Raw genomic sequence first — 21,731 nt, 5'->3', positions numbered from 1 at the left:
CGAAAAAACCCAAAGTTTGTTTTTTAAAACAAAAAGAGATCTTAGGTACGGGTGTTGATTATACGAGGGGAAGGTTTTAAGCACCCCTCATATCTGTGGTACTCCACAGGAACCTTTTTGAAAATCTGTGTTAATTAAAAGATATTGTGTGCAAAAAGAAACGGTTTGTTTGATTTTTTTTAAAATAAGCTCGGCAAGACTATGTCTTGTGCCTACATACCTCCTCGGTGCAATGGAGAAGCCAGAGCTAATGTAGTTCCGCTTTTAAAAGGGAAAAACGTTTTAAAAGGAATAAGCACGTTTACCATCGTCGGGGCGAATACTCAGCCATTGATTTTAAACATGAGAACGAATGAATTCTTTGCGTCACTAATGAGAGAAGGGCGCCAACTCGGATAAAATCGACAAGTATGCCACTAGCTCTCTCACGTGGAAAAGATTTCGTCGTGTCAATCAATATTAAAATCGTGGGGTATCGCAACTAATGACAATGATTAATCGTGCTTACTTTTGAAAGAAAATGCCAACAAGGGCTAAATATAGTTTTAAAGAAGATTTTAAAAGGGATTTCAAACATAAGAAGTTTTTTAGAAAAAGAGAGGAGACTTTGAAAATTTAAGAAGTGGGAGGAGATGAAGAGGCTGTCCTAGTGCGGGAAAATAAAAGTTTAGGGAAAACGATCTGACCACAATAAGAAGTCGACACTTGACACATTGAGTCAAGGAAGAATTTCCATCCTTTGGATTACCCACACAAAACCAGAATTACCACTTAGGGACCCAAATGAGCTTGCAAATCCTCAAATAATCGTATAAGTTTCTGACGAAAATCGGGCAGAGTAACGGTTGCAAATGGGCGAAATCCTTATCTTAGTGCTTTGGAATTAACCTTCAAAGACTTTTCGAGGAGATACTTACACACATCACAACAGCAATCCAACCAGACAAAATAACAAGCAAGATAACAGTCAAATAATATTCCACAGTCCATTGGTCCTTAAGCGTTTTTTAGGTTTCATCTTGTTTATTAATGTTTTAGCATAAAAGTAAAGTATGGTCCAAGTGGACAAAAGGAAAATAGCAGAGAGTAAATATGACGTCCAAATGGACAAAATAAAAGTAGCAGAAAGTAAATATGATGATATGATAAGTATAAGAGCGGTAAATGTAAAGGACAATATAATAAAATGCGGAAATTAAAATTAGTCGTTAGTTGTTAAAGATAACCATCTTGAAACTTGTCAAGTATGTTATCAAAGTTAGTAAATAAAGATTAATAATGGAGGAAGGATGAATTCAGATTCAAATCAACCACATACGACTTCCTCTCATTTGGCTCTTTTATCGATTCAAGTCAAAGAAAGAAAAGGAAAGATAGATGAAGAAAAAGAGAAAAATAACATAATAAACTAATAATAAAAAAACACAAGGTGTAAAATAATAAGACATATTTTTGTGAATTTTTTCATAATTTTTAGACTAAAAACAAAGTTAATATGAATTTCTAAAGTTAAAACTAATTAAAATAAAACAGAGTAAATCTCAGCCATCTGATCTAGTCAACTTCAACACAGTATTGACATTGGAAGGTCCAGATCAGAAGTACATAGTAAGTACAGTAGGCACAATATAGAGAATCACAATTCTGATCATCTTCTCAGGTGAAGACAAGTGGCTCCGATGGCCACTTGTCACTTAATCAGCAAATCGGCGCACATCACAATGGGATAAGGAAGAGAGATATTTTGAAAATCAAAAGGGAGCAACCATTAAGGATTAATAAAGTAAGATAATCAAAACTCCCTCTCTCTTAATAAAATATTCACGTGAGAAACAAAAACAATATAGTCACCATTTTCATTAATATTATTACTTTTAAAAAACAAATATCTCTCTCATAATGATCATGGTCTTTATCTCTCATTATGACCTCACATTATTTCTCACATAAAGCAACAAAATTACACTAATTATTTTCAGCAAAAAAAGTTAATCAAAGAAGAAGCAAAGAACATAGGCGGAGCACATGAACTCACGGCGGCTCGCATAAAGCTCATGGCGGCCGGAGCTTCTCCGGCGCGGTGGCCGGAGGTAAAGAAAATCAGAACTCAAATCTTTTTACATATTTGCGTTCGGTTTCTTCTCCTCTCTTTGAATCCAGTGTTAGTTTTATCAGAAAATAAATTCACAAGCACAAATCTAAAGAGAAAGTGCTTGTGATTTTTGTTCTAAACACAAGTAAATATCACAGAAATTAGCAATCAAAGGATGGAATCGTTATCAGAGGCTGATTCTCAACCTTTCAGTGTCAAGTAACGAAACAAGGGCGGAGGAGACGGCTCCGGCGCGGTGGTCGGAGTTCCGACGGTGGTTTCCGGTCAGGTGACGAATTCAGGTGAGTTTCTTATGATTTTCTCTGAGTAAGTCTGAAAAGTTCTGAGCCAAAAAGGTCCCTGTGTCAGTCTCAATGAATGTTTATATAGTGCTCAGATTAGAGTTTTTCTGTGGATGAACTAATGGGCTCAAATTGTTGTGAGTTTGAATTGGAAATGATTTTTGATGAAGTGTAATTCTTGCTATCAAGCCCAATCCGAAAATCCCTCTTTATTTCCAATTTTCAGCTTTTGTTTTATACTCTTGAGATATTGTTTGAACATGTTCTTGGGCCTTGAATCTTTGTCAAACTTTTTGTGGATTGATTTATTTGTATTTGGGAAATTGCTAACTCCACCTTTGTTTCTTTTCCTTTATGAATTGATAAAAGTTGAAAGAAAAGCATGGATGAAATCTTGAAGATTATTGAGCTTGAAAGATTCAAAGGAAGACATGAGCATGGACATGGAGAAATATTGAAGAAAATGGTGTGGACTTGGAATATTTTGAATTTCCTTATGTAAACATAATGATGTAACTTTGAGAATCCGTCCACCTTGTAATTTGGAATGAGTTATGAACTTGAATGGACTTTCTTGGATTTGAAGCTTCGAAATTTGTATGTTGAATGATCATAGAATTGAAACTCTTACATCTTGGATGGAAACTTTGGAATCAAATCATGAATTGGATTTTTTTATGAAATGAGAACTTGCACTAATCCTTAAGAACTTGGTTTTCAACTCCAAATAATTCAATTTGCATGATTTCTTCATCTCGAATTAAATTCTTGAACAAAATAAATGCTCAAAAATTCAATATCATTTGACTGAACTTGAACACTCTTGAATTGATTCTTAACCACTTGACAATCATCACCACAATAATAAAGTCTTGATTCAAACCTCTGAACCCTGATGAGAAAAATCACCTGAACTTCTTGATCCTCAGACCCTATCTGATAAAGAAACAAAAATAAAAACTATTTTTTTGAATTTTGATTAATGGTTAGTGAAACATAATAACTAAAAATGAATAGAAATATGAACAAAGATGTGCCTGGTGATTCCCTTGCAGGTGAGCTCTAAATGAGAGAAGCGCAAGAGGGCCTCGCACATGATCTTGATGTGATTTAAACAAAGTCTGAGATGCGGGATCTTAGGGTCAAAAATTGGGGTATGACACCTGTCATGAAAAATATGCCATGTTAATCTATAAAAAAAGTGTGCAATGTAAAGAAAAATAATGAGTTAGGTGAAAACAAAACTTGAAACATTTGATTCTGTTGTTAACTTCATTGTCCGTATCAAAAATATATAGTTGAGCATATTTTGGTATTTGTCCTTGTTCAGGAAGCAAACTTCCGATTCTGTGGCATGTTTGTCCGTGCAGTCGTAATGTTGGAGGACCTCCGCCTTCGTTGATGGAAGTGTCAAACTTCATTCCAGGGGATGTAAATGAAAACATTGCATTGTAGGTTCGTATGTTGTTTTGGAAATTATTTGCATCTTTCAAATTGGGATCGAACAGAAGAGTGTTGAGAAGTGGTGGTGGTGTTACCAATAATGGTGCAACAATTTTTCCTCCCTTACAACATAAACTGAACTTTGGTATAGTTGTATGTATTGACTTCCCTTTACGCTCCTGATACCACATATAGGCACCACAGTGTGTGCACTCCCATACAGGATCTCCAATATCAGAGTATACTATATTTGGGGAAAAGGAAAAATTGTTAAAAATAGCAATCCACAAAAAAAGTAACATGAAGAATATAAAGATATGTCGCTGTTAAAAAAAATTGACCTTCATCATGGGAATTCAGTATAGGAACTTCAGTTTGATCTTCATCTGAATCCGAATTGGGCTCCATAGCGTTGTCCGAATCAGTTTGGCTGCAGGTATCATCATTTGAGTAATCAGCAGAACCCAAATTTGTATAAAAAGCAGAATGTGGGCTCTGGGACAAAATAGTTTGGGGTGTTGTATGAAGGTTGGAAGGTGCATTAACAATTGGTTTATGAGGAAGAATGGTTTGATTGAAGCTGTTAATAAGATTTTGTCTAAGTGGAAGAGTAAAGCAGGGTGTCTTAAGAGTGTTATTTCTTTTCAGAGGACGACTTGAAGAAGCTGGGTGAGACGATTTTGATGTAGTTTTGGGAAAAGGTGTATATTCCATGGAAGGCGTAGTTGGAATGGGAGTAGTTGTTGGGTTTTTGCTGAAATAAGGGTAAACATTTTCCTTATTGGCAAGGTGAATAGGAAGGATGTTTGTCATTCGATGGTTAGTTGAAATAGGACATTGGTGTTGGGTTAATGTAGGAGGTGTATTGACAGTATTTTCAAATGTCACAGAAGTTGGAATGGGTGTGAGATGCTGATGAGGGGATTGAGAGGAATTAACATTGGTGGAGTTGTTTTTCTTTGTGATCAAGCTGAGTCTTCTTCTCTTTCTAGCCAGGAAAGCCGGGCTTTGTTCCTTGGAAAAATGTGGAGGTTCCATTTATGCCAAGATTCTTAGTGGTTGATGGTAAAATGTGGAAAAGAGGTTGTTAGAAGATGGAAAAAAAAAGATGATGATGAAAAATAAGGTTGAAAGAAATGCCTTGTAATGATACACGGTTAAATCCATGTTAATATATGGAAAGGAGGCAATGGTGACAATGCAAGTTACTCAAATATTTTGTGTCATTGTGAAGGGAAAAAATGCAGAAGCTGTTTGTGTTATTCTGGTGTGAAATAGTGTATGCATACATAGTGGTGGTGATGTTGGAATGAACAACATGAAGAAGGTAACAGTGTTGGCGGTTGTTTGCAAAAATAGAATATGAAATTTAAACTTTTGAAAGCATAGTAAATTGTTTAGTGGGGCACAGAGGCGGGAATTGAAAATGTATGTGAAAAGTTTTGATTTAAAAAGCATATTTGTTAAACAAAAAGTCTGATACTTTGAACTTTGGAAAATTCGAATAAAGTGGGGCCATGTTATACTTTTTGTGTGTTGCTAGATACTCAAGTTTGCTGCATTGGGAATAGAAAGAGTACATTAAGCAGATCCCCTGATGTGGTTTGGTAAAGAGAAAATAGATTTTGCTCAAAAGGACAATTTCAGGAGTGGGGTCCGAAAAAACCAGCCTGTAGATTTCCATCAATTGACGTGAAGAGTGAGAGAAGTAAATGGATCATTTAATGCTTTAGGGATCAGGCATCATTGACGTTACTGTAGGGACCCTTTGAAAAGTTTGTATATCAAAGTATCATTAAATATTAATAGAATATATATGATTATTTATTAATCAGAAAAGTTAATAAAGTCACCAAAGTTTTGAATCACCAAATTAACTGAAAGCTGATCTTGTGCTTTACTAAAATTTGGGTCGTTGACAAACTGAGTGGGGTCGTTGGCAATATAGCTTATTTTATACATCAGCCATTTAAAGTCATAGAATTTGTAATGTTTTGATCTAATAAGAAACATAGATGGTAATATGGATTGGGAAAATAATTATAATTTCTTGATTAAATAAGCTGGAAAATATAAAGAGCATGAAGAATTAGTTATAAAGAAGAGGAATTACTTAAACCAAAATAAGCATTAATTATAATATTATACAACCATTGCTGCCCTTGAAAAGTAGTGATGTTTTAGGTGGAGAGTAAAATTCTAATAACTGTTGACTTAGGCAGATTACAAAAAGATAGTTTTCACTTGATATTAATGGAAAGCATGCTAATTCTCCAGTTTGATATGCTTTTTCATCTTTGTGGAAGACTGTTGTACTTCAGACGTCTGAGATAAAGGAGTAATGTCATGTGATTCATGTGGAGCAATCCGTTTAGCAGCTGAAGTTGGTGTAATAGGGTCCGGCAATGCATCAAATGTAATATCGGTTTCCTGATAAGAAGAACAACTGAACCATTAACATATAGCAGGAGTAGAAATCATTGGTATAATACAAAAATATCAGCGGTATAGCAGGAGTGGAAGTCACTGGTATTAGGTAGATAATACGAAATTGGAAATGGGTATTACCGGAATGATGTCCCAATCATCCAAATGTGAAGCCTCAGCAACACTCTCATTGTTCTTAGCCAATATAAAAGAAAAACAGTGATTTATTAAAGGAAAGAAGGATAAACCATAAACAGAAATGGGAATAATAAAAATAAGTGGTTGAACATACCTGTGTTACATTAGGAGTTAGCATGTTCTGGGAATTAGGCTAATAAAAAAGGTAGAAACGTTAATGCCTGAATTTAAAACGTATATATATGACAATATGTATAATAATGTAGTCCAGCAAAAAACACGTACCAATTCCTGTCCAAATGAACGCAGTATATCCTTTTTTACAATGTCATCTTCAAATATAGACAAAACAGACGCATTTTCCCAATCAGGTTGCCATTTGACCTTGAAAACCATGGTCATTCCAACTAAAGCATCAAGCGCTACTGGGAACTCAAGAGGGTCGGTAATACCAGCCTTTTATAAGAATGAAAGATGTGAGTCAATGGGTTCACAGATAATCGAAGACCATGACGTTAAAGCTCAAGATAAAGTAGCAGGATGAGACCTCAAGTAAATTAGTGCGCATCTGAGCAGCAGTGACCTTCAAAAGTTGAAAAGCTTCACGGTCCCATATTACAAATGATGCTTTTGTTCCAGCATTAAAAACTTCAATTAAAATTTTATACCTGTAATACATTGAGGTGGTGAGGATGCAATTGTGTTGTGCACATAAAAATGTCATGGAATAGGTTGATATGTTACCTATAAATGGCTGTTTCTGTTTTGTGGCGAAGACTATATTCATAGGGTGGTTCATTCCCTTTAGCAACCCTAGGACACTGATGACATGCTTGGTAATATCATCCACCTTGAGCAGCCTTGAGTTTGGTTATTGTCGCAACGGTAACACATTGAGCTAACTGACAATGAAACAATAGCCTTCTTTCATTAGGGTAGAGAAATAATATTTGTAAAAGGAATAATATTGAGATGAAAAGAAGTTAATACCTCCTTGAGTTTTACAATTTCAACCAAAGGAAGTACGGTTGCTTTATACATTAGTTTATCATAAAGAGTGTGTTGAGAAGAAGTTGAGTATTGAGACAGTGTCTGGGACTGCAGGCTCAAAGCCTGACTTGAAGATTCAGCCTCACTGATTTTTGGTAGGCTATAAATAAAATTAAAATAAATGAACAACACAGTAGAATTAAAGTCAATCATAGAGGATAATTGGTGGAAAAACTGATACCTTTCAATAAATTCTTTAATCTGAGGAAAGCCATCATTGAGAATCAACTTTGTAACGTTGAAGGTGTTAGAAACACATAATGGATATTTTCCTAAAAATGAAAAGACAGATGAGAGTTATTATTATTATTGTATGGCAAACCTTTAAATAAACAATAAGTTCAATATGTTATGCATCTATATTAATCAGATACCTTCTTCCTTGACTTTTGCATATTGCAAAACAATAATGAGGGGAGTTGTGTCCTTTCTATTTTTACTGAATTCATGGAACTACACTGCATATCCTTCCCACAAAGTGCAATTCAAAACGTTGCCCCTAAAGAAAATTCAATAACAGAAGAATCTTAGTATGACAAATAACAACAAAAACTGTTAAAAAAGAGTTGCATAATTAAAGACATACGACAAATCCTTCAACGATAGATTGATCTGTTGTTTCTTGCCCCCCTGTTGTAGTTGGGTGTAGCCAATTTCTGTGACCATTCCAATGACATCTGAGAAAAAAGAAACAAAACATAATAGAATAGAGAAACATGTTGTGCACATAAAATAAGGCTCAGTTAATATTTTCATACCTATTAGAACATCCTTTTTCCAATTCCCAGACATAATATCAGTGAAATAAGTGAATTTAAGTGGCTTTGCAGGAATTTGATGTTTATTCTTGTCGGTAACAGATGTACCACCAGTAAATGTCAACATAAATTTGTGATCTGAAGGCTTGAAAAGCATATCATTAAGAGAGACTTGGAAGTTTGAGATTGTATAAGTGTTGCCAACGGTTAAAAGTGAATCATAAGCCTGTTTAAAAGGATGTGGAACGTTGACATGGATGTCACAACCCTGTATAATAGACGAAAAAGCAGAGTTTCAGAGAGGAAAGGGAATATGGAAAAGGGAACAACATATGAACAAACTATTAATAGAGGAAACATGTTAGTTGTAAAAGTTTAAAAGATCAACCACATTAACCAAGTTTATAGTATCTAATCAGTGGTGGTAAAATCAGGTTTCCATTAAAACAGAAGTTAATTTTAAGAAAAGGTAAAACAACCACTACATTTGTATTTTAAACCAGATTTCACACAAAATGCAGGAAAAAAGTAACAGGATAAAGAAAAGAAGAAAATTTGACAACCAGGTTGAAGCGCATAGATCTTCATGTTTTGTTAAGTTTTATTGAAAGCAAAGTTTCATTAAACCGTTAGTTTCATTAAGCCAAAGCTTTAGATTTAGAAAACCATTAAGAACAAAAAAAATGAAGGATTCATGACAAAAACGCCAAACAAAAGTAGTAAAAAAATGGCAGATAGAAGAGCTTACATCTTTATCAACGACAACCAACTCAAAATGTTCCTTGTTCTTATTGAGAACGGTCCATTTGTGATGTATAAGAACAGCAACTTTCCAAAGCTCCTTCGTATCGTTAATGTTCTTCACCAACTCAAAGGGTCTAGCCATTTAGAATCCGGAAAACCAGAAAAAAGGGTTGTATAGTGAAGAAAATGTAATTGTGAAAACTGAAGAAAGAGTTTGGTGGTAGTTAGGGTTGTTCCGGAAACAAAATCTATTTGTGAAAAGTGAAGAAAGAGAAGAGGAAAGAAAGAAAGAGAAGAGGTAAGTGACATTACAACCTGCAAACAGTGTAGTCATTGGGAACAACATGACTGAGCAACTGTTATCCAGACACACCTTTTCTTCATTATCCGGTTCAAATGCAACCAATATCCAAAAAGAATAATATTTTAATACAGCTGCAGGCAAGGATTAATGAAACAGACCGTAAACATGGAAACTAAATGGGCTAATGGGCTGACAAATCGTTACTTTGGACCACAAATACCCCCATAAGTGAGATTTGTCACATAATTAACCCAGGGTTAATATGTCTTAACCAGCACATATTCCTTTCTTATATTATAGATTACGCAGAAATACCAAATACCTGTCCGAAGCCAAAACCAGACGATTTCCAATCCGGTGGAGATATACACCGAACGGACACAGAATCCTTATATACATGCAATTATCATATAACTAATATAGGAGTACAATCTATGAATTATAACTATAACTACTATTATTTCTCAAAAATATAAAACTGACTATGGTTAGGCCGAGTTAAGCTTGGATTGAAACACTGTCCAAAGGATAACTCAAAAAATTTGATTGAAAATGTTCAACTGAAGAGGTAGAATAGGTGAAACTCACTCTGATGTTGGATTGAAAGCAAAAAATTACCACGTTAAAATTACCTCTTCAATCGATCCCATACTAATTAACACAAAAAAACTAACACAAAATTACCTCTTCAATCTTAGTAGAGTGACCAAGTCTGATTTGAAACAGTTGTTGTCTGATTTGGAATCAAGGAAGAATTCTCATATCAATTTTATCACACTCAGAAAACTCACGGTTAGTTACATAACCCTGTCTCATTTTACTGAATTCAATAGAACAAATAAAGAAGAAAAAACTTACTGTTAGTTCTATTGTGTTGTGTTTAGGTTATGAAATTGAAGGGGATATTGAAAGAGCAAGGATGTAGTTCTGGTAGAATTTTCAAATAACATCAATTATACGTGCAGTAATTTGAGCATGGAATACCTTTGCCATGTGATTTAAATAATAAATAAAAATTGACATTAAAATATATAGATTAAATTAAAAAACTGTTGCAGTAACAGATTCGGAAACAACAGTGTAGCCAAACAACACTGTTGTAGTAACAGATTCGGAAAAAAACTTACCCGTGCATAACAAACATATGCTACAGACTCACACCTGCATGAGTTTGATCGATTCGAAATTCCAACAGATATAAAACTACCACTTGAGCCAAACTGAATCATATGCGGCGATCAATGCATGATACGCCAACCGCAAGGAGGCAGAAGTGCACTCATGACACAGTAGACCTGCATTGTTATTACCGTGGTCAATTTTGTTAAATGTGCCATCAGTTTGTATGAAATATTCCTGCAAAGAACAAATATATTCAGTTTAATGTACCATATACCAATTAATGCAACCCAACACTACCAACAAAAGTTGAACTATATAAAAATCAGAAAACCCTACATTAAAATATAAGAAATCTTTTAAAATAAAGATAAAACATGAATCAAATAACATGAAAAAACCCTTAAACCCCAATAAGAAATAAAGTTTTATTCAATACCCACATGGAAATTGAATTAACACATCACGAAAAGTCGCCCCCAGAAATGCCTTGCCCCAACACAGATCCAGCACAGATGTTCGCAAAAGATGAATCTCAAGCTACAATCAACAACAAAAAGAAACATATCAACAACTGCTAAAAGCACATTATTTAATAAATCATAATATTAACTTATTACATAGCTTATGGTAAACCTTATATTCATTAACAGTAATCTTCCAGCCATTGCTCTGCATCTTGCTTCCTAACATAAGCCCTAAAATTAGAATAAGAAAAAAAACAAACTCTTCAATCATAAATCACAGCGCAGCAGCAACGACAAAGATTCACATAACACCATTTAAAGATTCACAGAACAACAAATATGAAATTATAACAACATAAATGATAAAAATAAATATAAGAATATTAACTACTAATTCAAGGTCTATTCTCATAAACTCTTTCCTGTAAACTCTTTTCAAGATTTAAGAATAGATCTAAGTTCCAACTGTGAACTCAGAGTGAGAAATAGTGAAAGAGAGATTGAAATGAAAGAAGAGTTTCTATAATATCATAGAATCAGAGACGAAGATTAGTGTGGTTATGGGTTAGATCTATAATCCAAAGAGTCGTGAAATAACGAACAGAAGTCAAAATCGCGTCTTGCCGCTGCCATAGTGGGTTAAGACAAAATCGTAATCGTAAGAAAAAAGAAGAAGGGTTCGAATGGATGAAGATATGGAAATCAGATAGCACATATTCATACAAATAGTTGAATAAAAAAACCTTCAAACTAAAATTGATGATGCACTGATTAGGTTTTGGGAGATGAGAAGACATCATTGAAGAAATTGCATCGTGAATGCAATCTGTTGAGCTGAATCGTCGTAGAATAATGACTGTTGAGAATAATGATAAACCTAAATTCAAATTGTAAAATTATTGTGAAAAAAATCAAGAAAATCCCATAAATGTTGGCTGCTGGTGTGCGTGGAAAAAGGAAAAGATGGAAAATAGGGAATGTATCCCAATAAATTTTGGCTGTTGTTGTTTCACGTGGAAAGGTAATAAAATAAAAAATATATAAAAAGCAAATAAAAAGTATTAAAAACAAAAAAAGAAATATTACTTTATATGGAAAGTTTAAAAATAGCATGGGAGATAGAATGATGACACTTAGCAGACTTGCCAAAGTTCTCATCTAGCTTTTTTTTGGTATAAACCGGGGTAAAGCTCTCCCTCAAGAGATTTAACACTGCTGCGTACCCAGGGTAGGGATCGAACCCCCAACCTGGTTAAGCTGGAAGAGATCCTTGCCATCTCACCCAAGTGCTCTTGGGTTCATCTAGCTTTTTTATTATGAATGATTTTGTTTTGATTTAATTAATTTTATTTTTTATTATTTATTGTTATAATACTATTTATTAAAATTATTTTATTTTAGCTAAAAACAATTATTTATCATAAATAAATAATTTTAGGTTTAAAGTTAAAAATAGCTGACAAAATGATGTTTATGTTGCTATTTTTTAGTTAAAATCAATGTTAGTATTTTAAAATAAAAAATAAATTAATATATACAAAAAAATTGTTAAATAGATGAAAAAAATCCTCCGTGAATAAAAGGATATTTCATTTTATCCGTTAATTAACGAATATAGGAGAGGATTTAATGCTATCTATTGTTATTATATAAATAAAATAAACCAAAATAATCATGTTATTTAAATTTAAAAAGTCCACTAAATACTAACTTAATTTATAATTTGTGATTATTGTTTGATTATAAAAATTGTTGTCAAAGTGAAAGTGTAACATAACATATTAATACGTTGAAGTATGGACCTAATCGCAAATTCGAAGAATTATGGAAAACCTAATACTGCTCACCACTTCATCATGGAGTTGCTTAATCCAATCTTTGACTATGGAGCCTTTTATGATATTATGGACTTATTGCCTCCTCCATCAATAAATCCCTATATCACAACTTCTTCAACCTGTTCTGAAAGGGGAGCGGGTATCAATAACAATACCCCCATAGTGGAATCCTATAAACACAACCTTTATAAAAATATTCTTTGGACAAGAGGTTCAAAACCCCTCTCGATTGTGGAGTTGGGTACCAAATTCGTGACACTATGGAAAAACATAACCAAATAAGGCATCATCTCTTTGGTCAAAGGTTTTTTCGAATTCACATTTTCTTCTTTCAAGAATTTTCGAAGAGTTCAATCTTCATGAGCATGAAACCTATATTGGGAACCTATCTCCAGTGGATAGAGATTTCAAGCCTTGCATTCAATATAGCAAGACTACTCATGATGGATTTGATTCTAAGGTCTATCCCAAGAATAGTGGAGATCAAAGGTATTCTTTGCAATTTTTAGTAGCATAGGTACATCTATTTGCTATGACTTGCCCTTGGCAAAGCCAATGATGGAAATGAGCTTTGTCTCTATTGAAGTGTGCCTTAAAATCTTTGTTGATAAAGAGAAAGAAAATATATTTCGAGATTGTTACAAATTAAGAAGTTGAAAAGCAGCAAGAATGTTCGGTTGGGGCGGTTCGCGAATTTCGGGTCTGATAGTTCGTTTTGCGGAGCCGTTATTTAATGTTAGAATATTAGATATATATTAATTTAGAAATAGTCTAAATTAATATAAAATATATTATAAGATATTTATAATATTTTATTCTAATAATTAATGGATTGTATTTTGGGTTTTAGTAATTATAAATATGTATCTCTTCAGTGTTTTACAGTGTGACAATCTTAGAATCTTTTTAGGAAAAACTTAGAAAAACAAGGGTTTTTGGGAAACCTTTAGAGTTATCTAAGGGGATTGGAAAACCCTTGTTTACACCTTGGGTTTATGTGTTTACATTATGGAGAGTTTGAGAGGTTGAGAAACACTTGGGTAGAAAATAGGATTTTGTTCTTGGGAACTCAGAAGGCGAAACTATTTAACTCATCTGTAATCACTTGTAACAACTTTTTTGACTATAGTGAATTGGAAAACTGCTCTCTTCCCATAGTAGATCTTTTCATTGGGTTAGATAAACAAACATTTCACCTTTTCTCGCCCTACTCTATTATATTTTCTTACTTATTGATTATTATCATCGAAGACCTTTTATTTTGGTTGCAACTGTTCTTTGCCCCACACATCAAATTCCTTGGTGTGAATTGAACCTTATCATTATCACAACAAGTGGCGCCCACCGTGGGGGTTAAAGGGGTATTGTTTACAAGTGAACACCATGACTAAATGTGAGATCGCTAAATTTTCTAGAGACAATGATTTTGGGTTGTAGAAAATAAAGATGCAAGCAATTTTAATTCAAGAGAGGTGTATTGATGCTTTGAAGGGTGAATCATTGATGCCTGCAACGCTTACAGAAGCACAAAAGATTGAGATGGTGGATAAGGTTAGGAGTGTCATTATCTTGTTCCTCGGGGATAAAGTTCTAAGAGAAGTCGCCAGGGAGCAAACTGCAGTTGTGATGTGGAAAAAATTGAATCATTGTATATGACCAAGTCTTTGGCTTACATGTTGTGTATGAAACAACAACTTTATTCATTTCGAATGGTGGAGAACAAATCCATAGTGTAGTAGTGTTAGCTAGAGATTTCGATTGAAGAAAATGTTCTTTGAAGAAATTAGAGTTCAAAGAAGAATGGCTTCTGATGGCCATTCCCGAGAATAAAATGGCTTCTGATGGCCATGTTCGAGGATGCTATTTAAGTTGAGATGAAGATGATTGAAATTGAAGCTGAATCGAGATAGATTGTCTTTGGGACTTAAGTGTGTTTCTCGAAATACAAAGAGTACTGAAGCTTGGCGTATTTCGTGGCATTCTCGTTAAAGATCACGTTGCCACGTATCAAAAGAGAATTCAGGCGGGAGGATTTGAATTTCGAAACACTCTGTATAACCGAACGAGGACAGATGGCGCCCAGGGATTCGAAGCTTATGCATGTGAAGCAACGTGGCATTTCATTAGTTAGGACCGTTAGGGTCGAATTAGTATAAATAAGGGTCTTAGTATCAGGATCCAGTGTGTTCATTTTGTACAAATCACTCACAAAATTACTCAAGTACCAAGTGTTAAGAGAAAGAGTTCGCTGAGAAATGTACGTATGACACCAACACCATTTTAAATACATTTGTATCTTTCTTTATTCAAGCATCTTTCCAATATCTTTATCTTTCGTTTAGTTTTAATTCAAAGTCTTTTTCATTCACTGTTACTTTACACTCCTGCACTTTACATTCTTGTACTTTACATTCTTGTACTTTACATTTCTGCAATTTACATTTATTTTATATTTCGTCAAAGTTATATTTACGTGTATAACAAGTTTATTTCGCAAGATTATTCACACGATCACACCATAAACGAGTTTCGAAGCAAAAACCAACAAATATGAATTAAATTATATCAAAAGACAATTATTTGACTATGTCCTAGGATCAATCTAGTCGATCCTGCGAGTAACCAAAGTATAAACTATAGTTTGGAAGACTAGCGGTTGTTTACCGGAAATCACCGTAAACAAATTGGCACGCCCAATGGGACAGTGTCAACCAGATTGTCACTAATTTGTTATTTTGTTTTTGTCTAGAACATATTAAGACCTTGTATGAACCTTAGGAGCGGTAAATTAACCAACAGTGCACAACCGATTCCTAAACGAAGGTACAATAAGAAAATGGTCAATTCGACCAGTGGAAGGGGAGATCAAGATCCCCCACAAGGGCAAATACTACACATGTTTCGACTTCTACACAAGGAGCGCAGGATATACCGGTGTCGACAGGATCTGCGGCCATAGTTAGTTCCCAGGCTATGCCCGAAAATACATCAGGGCCGACGGGGACAATCCCAGTCTCTAGTTCGACTTCCATGCCTCCTTTTACAGGCACAAACAAGATACCACATTTCTCGACAAATGCCGCAAGTCAATTACATACCCCAAGACCATCCTCATCTGCATTCGAGGGTTGGAGACCTGGGAATCCTTATGGAATGCCGTATTCATATATGGCAGGTTTACAAGGGGCAGGACCTACGTATACTGCACTTAGCGCAACGACATTTTCGCCTAATGTCGGTTCGATAGGCCGAAGCGCACAAAACACAGGCCCATCAGGCCAAATTCCTCTCCTGATTACCAATAGTCAAGCAGCATTTAGGCAGGAAATGGATGCAAGTAACCACGATATGCTAGGTGTTCTTGCTAGAGAATTGGGGTCAATCTTTAATTCATTAGTGGCAAACATTACCAAGACTAACCAGGATAATGTAGAAACATACCAAAAAATATCTTCACAAATAAGTCGAATGACAGATTTCTTAGGAGTCCCTCAAACTAGGCGAAGAAACAACCAGTCTACCTATCGAGAAGGTGACCCAATCTTAGAACAGGTTCAAGATGTAGTTCCGCCACCTAGGCAGGTACCTGTCGAAAGAAATCAAGTAATAGATTTAGAAAATCAGAATCAAGGGACCAATACTGGCCAACAACCAGTTCCCCAACAGCAGCCTAGGCTAGTTGTAGTAGGAAGGAACGAACATCCAGACGAAGTTGTACACAGGGTTAGGAGAGACAATATGGCAACAGAAAATAATCTGACCGCCATGATAGAAAGAATTATGGCTAATAATGGCCTTAACACTGGACTTCGACGTCCAAATTACACTTCCCCTATAGCAGAATATATTATGCAAATGGAATTACCAAGAGGTACCAAAGTACCCAAATTTACAAAGTTTTCAGGAGACACTAGTGAATCGACTGTAGAACACATAGCCCGATACTTGACAGAGGCTGGTGATCTAGCAGGCAACAAAGATTTGAGAATTAAATATTTCCCAAGTTCGCTAACAAAAAATGCTTTCACATGGTTCACTACCTTACCCCCAAATTCCATAGATGCATGGGCACACTTGGAAAGGATGTTCCACGAACAATTCTATATGGGTCAAACCAAGATAAGTTTGAAAGAGTTGACTAGCATTAAGAGGAAATTCACGGAACCTATAGATGATTATTTGAATAGGTTCCGTTTGTTGAAATCGAGATGCTTCACAGTTGTTCCAGAGCACGAATTAGTCGAAATGGCTGCAGGAGGTTTAGACTATTCAATTAGAAAGAAACTGGATACCCAATATCTGAGGGATATGGCCCAACTGGCAGATAGAGTTCGACAAGTCGAACGGTTGAAAGCTGAAAAGGCCAGGGCGAACAAGAATTATAAGAAAGAGAGAGTGGCATATATTGAGGCTGAAGATGCAGAGGGCGAAGCCTTCGAAGATTCATATAGTTTCGAAGAAGTCGAAATAGACTTAGCCGAATTAAAAGAAGCACCACCTTACTCTTGTAAATTGCTCACCTCTTCGAATGGAAAAAATCCAGTCGAGAATGACAAAAGTGATAAATTTCCAAAGAAAACTTACACTTTTGACGTCACTAAATGTGACGAAATATTTGATTTATTAGTAAAAGATGGCAAAATGATAGTGCCTCCCAATTCCAGAGTTCCTCCATTGGAGCAACGGAAGAAACGAGGCTTTTGTAAATATCATGGTTTTTTAGGCCATAAAACCTCACAGTGCTTTCTTTTCAGGGATCTAATCCAGAATGCTATCAAGGATGGATGTTTGTAGTTCGCAGATAAGACAAAGAATCACATGAAAGTTGATGATGATCCTTTGAACATCGCTGACACAAACTACGCTGAACCAGTTGACATCAATATGGTGGATGTGACTGAAGGTGACATTGCTGAATGGGAGATAGTTTCAACTGGAAAGCAGGCTACTGAGAGTCTAAATGACAATGCAATCTTCAATACTGATGTTGAAGAGTCCTTCGAGGCAGAGATCACTGAAGATCTGAAGGAGAAAACTAGCGAGGCCACTGAAGACCTCAGGGTGAAACTTCAACAGATACAGATCTCTGAAGCTTCCCCAGCAGGCGTCAACATGGTGAATGTTAGGCAACCTTTATCTGAAATAGAGGAACTAGAGAAGTGTCTGCTGAGGGAAAAGGGAAACTATGGAAGCCCACAGACAGGTGGAAGTTTGAAAGATTACCTTTGGAAGTGTCATGAGAAAAATGCTGGACGAATGCTAATGTGTCCTAGGTGCTCGATTATGCTGAATCGAAGGGTCCAGGCTAATTATGAGAGGGCCCAACGAAACAGGATGCGGCAGCCTTGGAGGGATGGAAACCAATTGCTGAAGGTTTATCTAAGGCCAGAAGAAAGCTTGGTGAGTTTCTTGGTTAGGTGTCACAAGGAAAATACAGAGATCGTTATATGTCCCAGGTGTGGGGTAGTCTATGACAACCTTATGGCGCAATCATTCGAAAGGATACTATACACCACTGGTTGGGAGACTTAAGGACTCCGTCCCAACATGTATGTGTTCGACAATCGAACACCATCAAAAAGGCCTGATAGTCCTCATCCTAAAGCTCGAAGAGTGACATTCAAACTCCCTGCAGATATACCCATGGATAGATGGACACAAGCTGGTGCAAGAAATAACAAATGGCGTAAAAACAAAACATATTTTTTTATTTAAAAAATATATAATATACAAATAGACAAAATAATTATATAGAAGATTTTCTTAAATTGCCAACAAAAATTGAGTCTATTATATACTTTTTATGCATCTTAAAACTTATTTGTAATATATTAAATGCATAATTATAGTATATGGTTATTATATTAAATTTTTATTGGTATATCAATAGATATAATGTTAGCGGTTAATGTTTTTTTACAATATATTTAATCAATAGAGAATTGCTTAAGTCCTTTATATATGCATACTATATTCTTGAAAATTTAAAATTGTCTTTTTTATGAGTTTGGAGATGCATCTTTAGATGCACGTAAATCCCAACCAAAATGTGTTTTTTTGAGAACCATCACAAATTTGAACAAAATGTGATCCGAAAATGCATCTCCGTATGGCATTTGGGTGTATTCGGAGACACAACTCTGAAATGTCCCTTGAAAGTTATTGAAGGCATGGTAAATACAAAATTGAACTATTTCAAAGATGCATCTCCGGAATTCTCCCTAATTCACATAGAAACATCATCGTTGTCCAAATATTCAATTTTTGTAAGGCCAACTTATATTGACGTAGTATTAAATTTAAATTAAAGTTAAAGAAGGTAAAATTGATAAATTAATTAAAAAAATTCACGATATTGAAATCCATAAGAGGAGTCCGAAAATACATTAAAAAAATAATACATTCCTATATAAACTACTAGATATGTCAAACCACATGCCTCCTTTGCCGCTTGTATTGCACAATATTCTGTAACTTGACAACCATGGTCTGCACGAGGGCCAACGGGGAACAAGCATCAACAAAGAGTCCTACCTCTGTGGCTCCTCTACCCATCTCTACAACACGCCGACATACCACTGTCACAGAGATGCTCATCCTGAACCTCAAGTACCTCCTGGTTAGTTGGCCTAGGTGGTTCTATAGGAGTATTTGACATCATGATAGGGCGTGACATCCTATATAACCATGGCATCCAAAGTGATAGTCATGTCGCTTATAGGTAGGTGGAAAGGTGACGTCTCCGAGTGTCACCTCTCTACCAAATCCGCCTGTATACCTTGGTTTATTGTCAAGTACGTAAATGAACATAAGACGATAAGATCGAAATAATAGATAACATCACCGAACCAACGCTCAAGGGGTTGTGGCAACACCAGTACCTTATTGTCATGGTTAATCGATTACAAACAATCACGCTCTTGAAAAAGAAAACATAAGCATCAATATGGATTTAATTAGTTAAAACATATGTATATGTATTGCAAAAAAGAAGAAATATACCCTTGCATTTTAGCCATGCCTAGTAGTATGGTCTGCATAATTATAAAGTAAGGAGGTAATCATATGACTCTCTAGAATAGCTCTTTAATGGAGCATTCTGATTGGCTTCCTCTTGAGTTTCAGGGGCTTTAGGGTCAACAAAGGCCTCAAGATCCTTAGGTTGTGCTGTATCATATGCCTGAGAGAGTCGACTATGAGAATTAGACGGTCGGGGCTGCGAAGTAGATGCAACATCAAATGAGTTATCGGCAACTCGTGGCCTCGTCGTTCTCGTTGTGACCCTCTCACGTTGTACCGACACAATTTGGGACATAAGCATGTCCCTAATCTGGCCTTCTTTGTTGTCAGTAGTTGCACATGCGTTATAAACAAAAACAAATATAAACGGATGTCCGAAGAAATTCACAAATCTAATAAAAACACTAAATCTTTTGTCTGAGTACACTCCGGATATGGATCTCCGAAAATAATGCACACCAAATCCAGAGATGAATCTTCGGAAAAATCTGCGATTGTCTCATCCATGGAAGATACGCCTTTTCTGCCATAATAGACCTTCAAAACCTCATTGCATGTTGATTTAACCAGCCAAGTTCGTTTACACTACTATCTAAAGTTCCTAAAACAACTAATGCATCCTAAAAAAACTAACTACAAATCAAACCATTAAAAAAAATTAAAATTTGAAAAAATTAGCCAAATGGAATTGATTGATGAGAATTGATGTTTCGATGTTATGAGATGATGGAAAGGAGAAGAAAGAGCTTCACTGAAGCTTCAATGCAATGGTTTAATGCTTCAAGATAACGGTTGAGAGAGGTGAAAAGGTCTTTGTTTTTTAGAGCTTTTTAGAAAATGAAGAAGGAGGAAGAGTGAAGGGTTATGGCGTGAGTTAATGAAAGAATGGCGTCTTGAGATGCATCTCCGAATCACCAACATATTTTGTGAATAAATGATGTTTATGAAGATGCATCTTCGGACGCACTTTAATACGTACATATATGCATCTCTGAATTAACTTTTAACGTAAAAAGGGCGTCTCTTCAATTTGATCCGAAAAATTGTGAAAATAGGTGCGTTTGAAATCATTACACTTAAGGACATTATGAACTTTTTACGGTGGTGTGCGAGCACTTATAAAAGTGGAAAGAACCTCTCCCAATCAATATTATTTATTTGTTATTATTAAAAATACTAATTAATTTTTAAATTTTAATAAAATTAACAATTTATTTTATTAAATTGATAATATTCAATACCCATGCATGCAACAAACTTTTCATCAGTAAAATATTCACAAATCTTTTTTTAATACTTATTTAATACAATTAAATTTATATTATCATTATTTATTTTATAATTAAATAATTTATTTTAAATTTATATAAAAGATTTAAATATATATAAAATAAATTTACGGGTATTATACTACTAGTAGTTCTTAATAACATAAATAGCCGCGCAATCTAAAGATCACAAGACATCCCTATTTAATAAATATTTTTCTTGTCCATTGTATTAATGAATTAAACTCCTCTTTTAACCTTAAATTGATTAAAAACAACATAATTTAAATGAATATGATAAAGTTTATTTTTTATTACACACTCATGAATGTAAAAAAAAAAAAAAGACAGAGACTATTCTCATGAAAGTTGACTAAGATAATTCTCTACTTTTTGTTTACATTGTAAATTTCTTTCATTCAAAATCTTATAATCAAAAGTAACTTTTAATTTTTAACCACGAAACACTAACATCATGATTCTCTCATATTTCTTATTTAGTATTTAACACGTATCATCATATTCAAAATAGTTACAAAATAAGTAAACGAAAATTCATTATTTATTCTCACATACAAGAACAAATTTGTTCATTTGAGCCTATAAGTATTCCGCAATAAATTGAAAACCAATATTCTAACAAAACAAAAATAAAAAATAATTCTCAAACTCATGATCATCTCTAGGTTTAGATAAGAATCATTTGAATCACTACCACCACAACCATTACCACCACCACCATCCCTCCTTTTCAAACCACC

At 34.8% G+C, this 21,731-nt stretch overlaps 1 protein-coding gene, 1 long non-coding RNA gene and 1 pseudogene across 2 annotated transcripts; 1 reads left to right on the top strand and 2 right to left on the bottom strand.

Moving 5' to 3' along the window:
* Positions 1 to 4,875, bottom strand: part of LOC131649611 (uncharacterized) — a 32,945-nt pseudogene extending 28,070 nt beyond the window's left edge.
* LOC131646453 (uncharacterized) lies at positions 1,808 to 2,971 on the top strand. Its single transcript, XR_009297493.1, has 3 exons — positions 1,808 to 2,090; positions 2,251 to 2,381; positions 2,764 to 2,971. It is a non-coding gene; the product is annotated as an uncharacterized LOC131646453 (long non-coding RNA).
* Positions 4,876 to 6,102: 1,227 nt separating the features above from the next.
* On the bottom strand, positions 6,103 to 9,096 carry LOC131649610 (uncharacterized). Its single transcript, XM_058919363.1, has 12 exons — positions 8,959 to 9,096; positions 8,211 to 8,478; positions 8,039 to 8,129; positions 7,827 to 7,891; positions 7,634 to 7,724; positions 7,393 to 7,552; positions 7,253 to 7,304; positions 6,950 to 7,029; positions 6,688 to 6,858; positions 6,557 to 6,595; positions 6,406 to 6,459; positions 6,103 to 6,267 (listed from the first exon to the last, which is right to left on the bottom strand). The coding sequence occupies exons 1-12, from the start codon at positions 9,094 to 9,096 to the stop codon at positions 6,103 to 6,105; spliced, it is 1,374 nt and encodes a 457-aa protein (XP_058775346.1).
* Positions 9,097 to 21,731: the final 12,635 nt, after the last annotated feature.

The sequence above is a fragment of the Vicia villosa genome, linkage group LG2, assembly GCF_029867415.1.
Source record: "Vicia villosa cultivar HV-30 ecotype Madison, WI linkage group LG2, Vvil1.0, whole genome shotgun sequence".
Lineage (NCBI taxonomy): Eukaryota > Viridiplantae > Streptophyta > Magnoliopsida > Fabales > Fabaceae > Vicia > Vicia villosa.
This window is presented reverse-complemented; position numbering and strand designations above follow the sequence as displayed.

Excerpts from the sequence above, each read along its gene's own strand:
- LOC131649610 (XM_058919363.1), bottom strand. The coding sequence starts at position 9,096 with ATGGCTAGACCCTTTGAGTTGGTGAAGAACATTAACGATACGAAGGAG. Across the intron at positions 7,553-7,633 it reads ATTAAAGAATTTATTGAAAG|CCTACCAAAAATCAGTGAGG; the intron begins GTATCAGTTTTT and ends TTTTATTTATAG. Across the intron at positions 6,268-6,405 it reads ATGATTGGGACATCATTCCG|GAAACCGATATTACATTTGA; the intron begins GTAATACCCATT and ends TCTTCTTATCAG.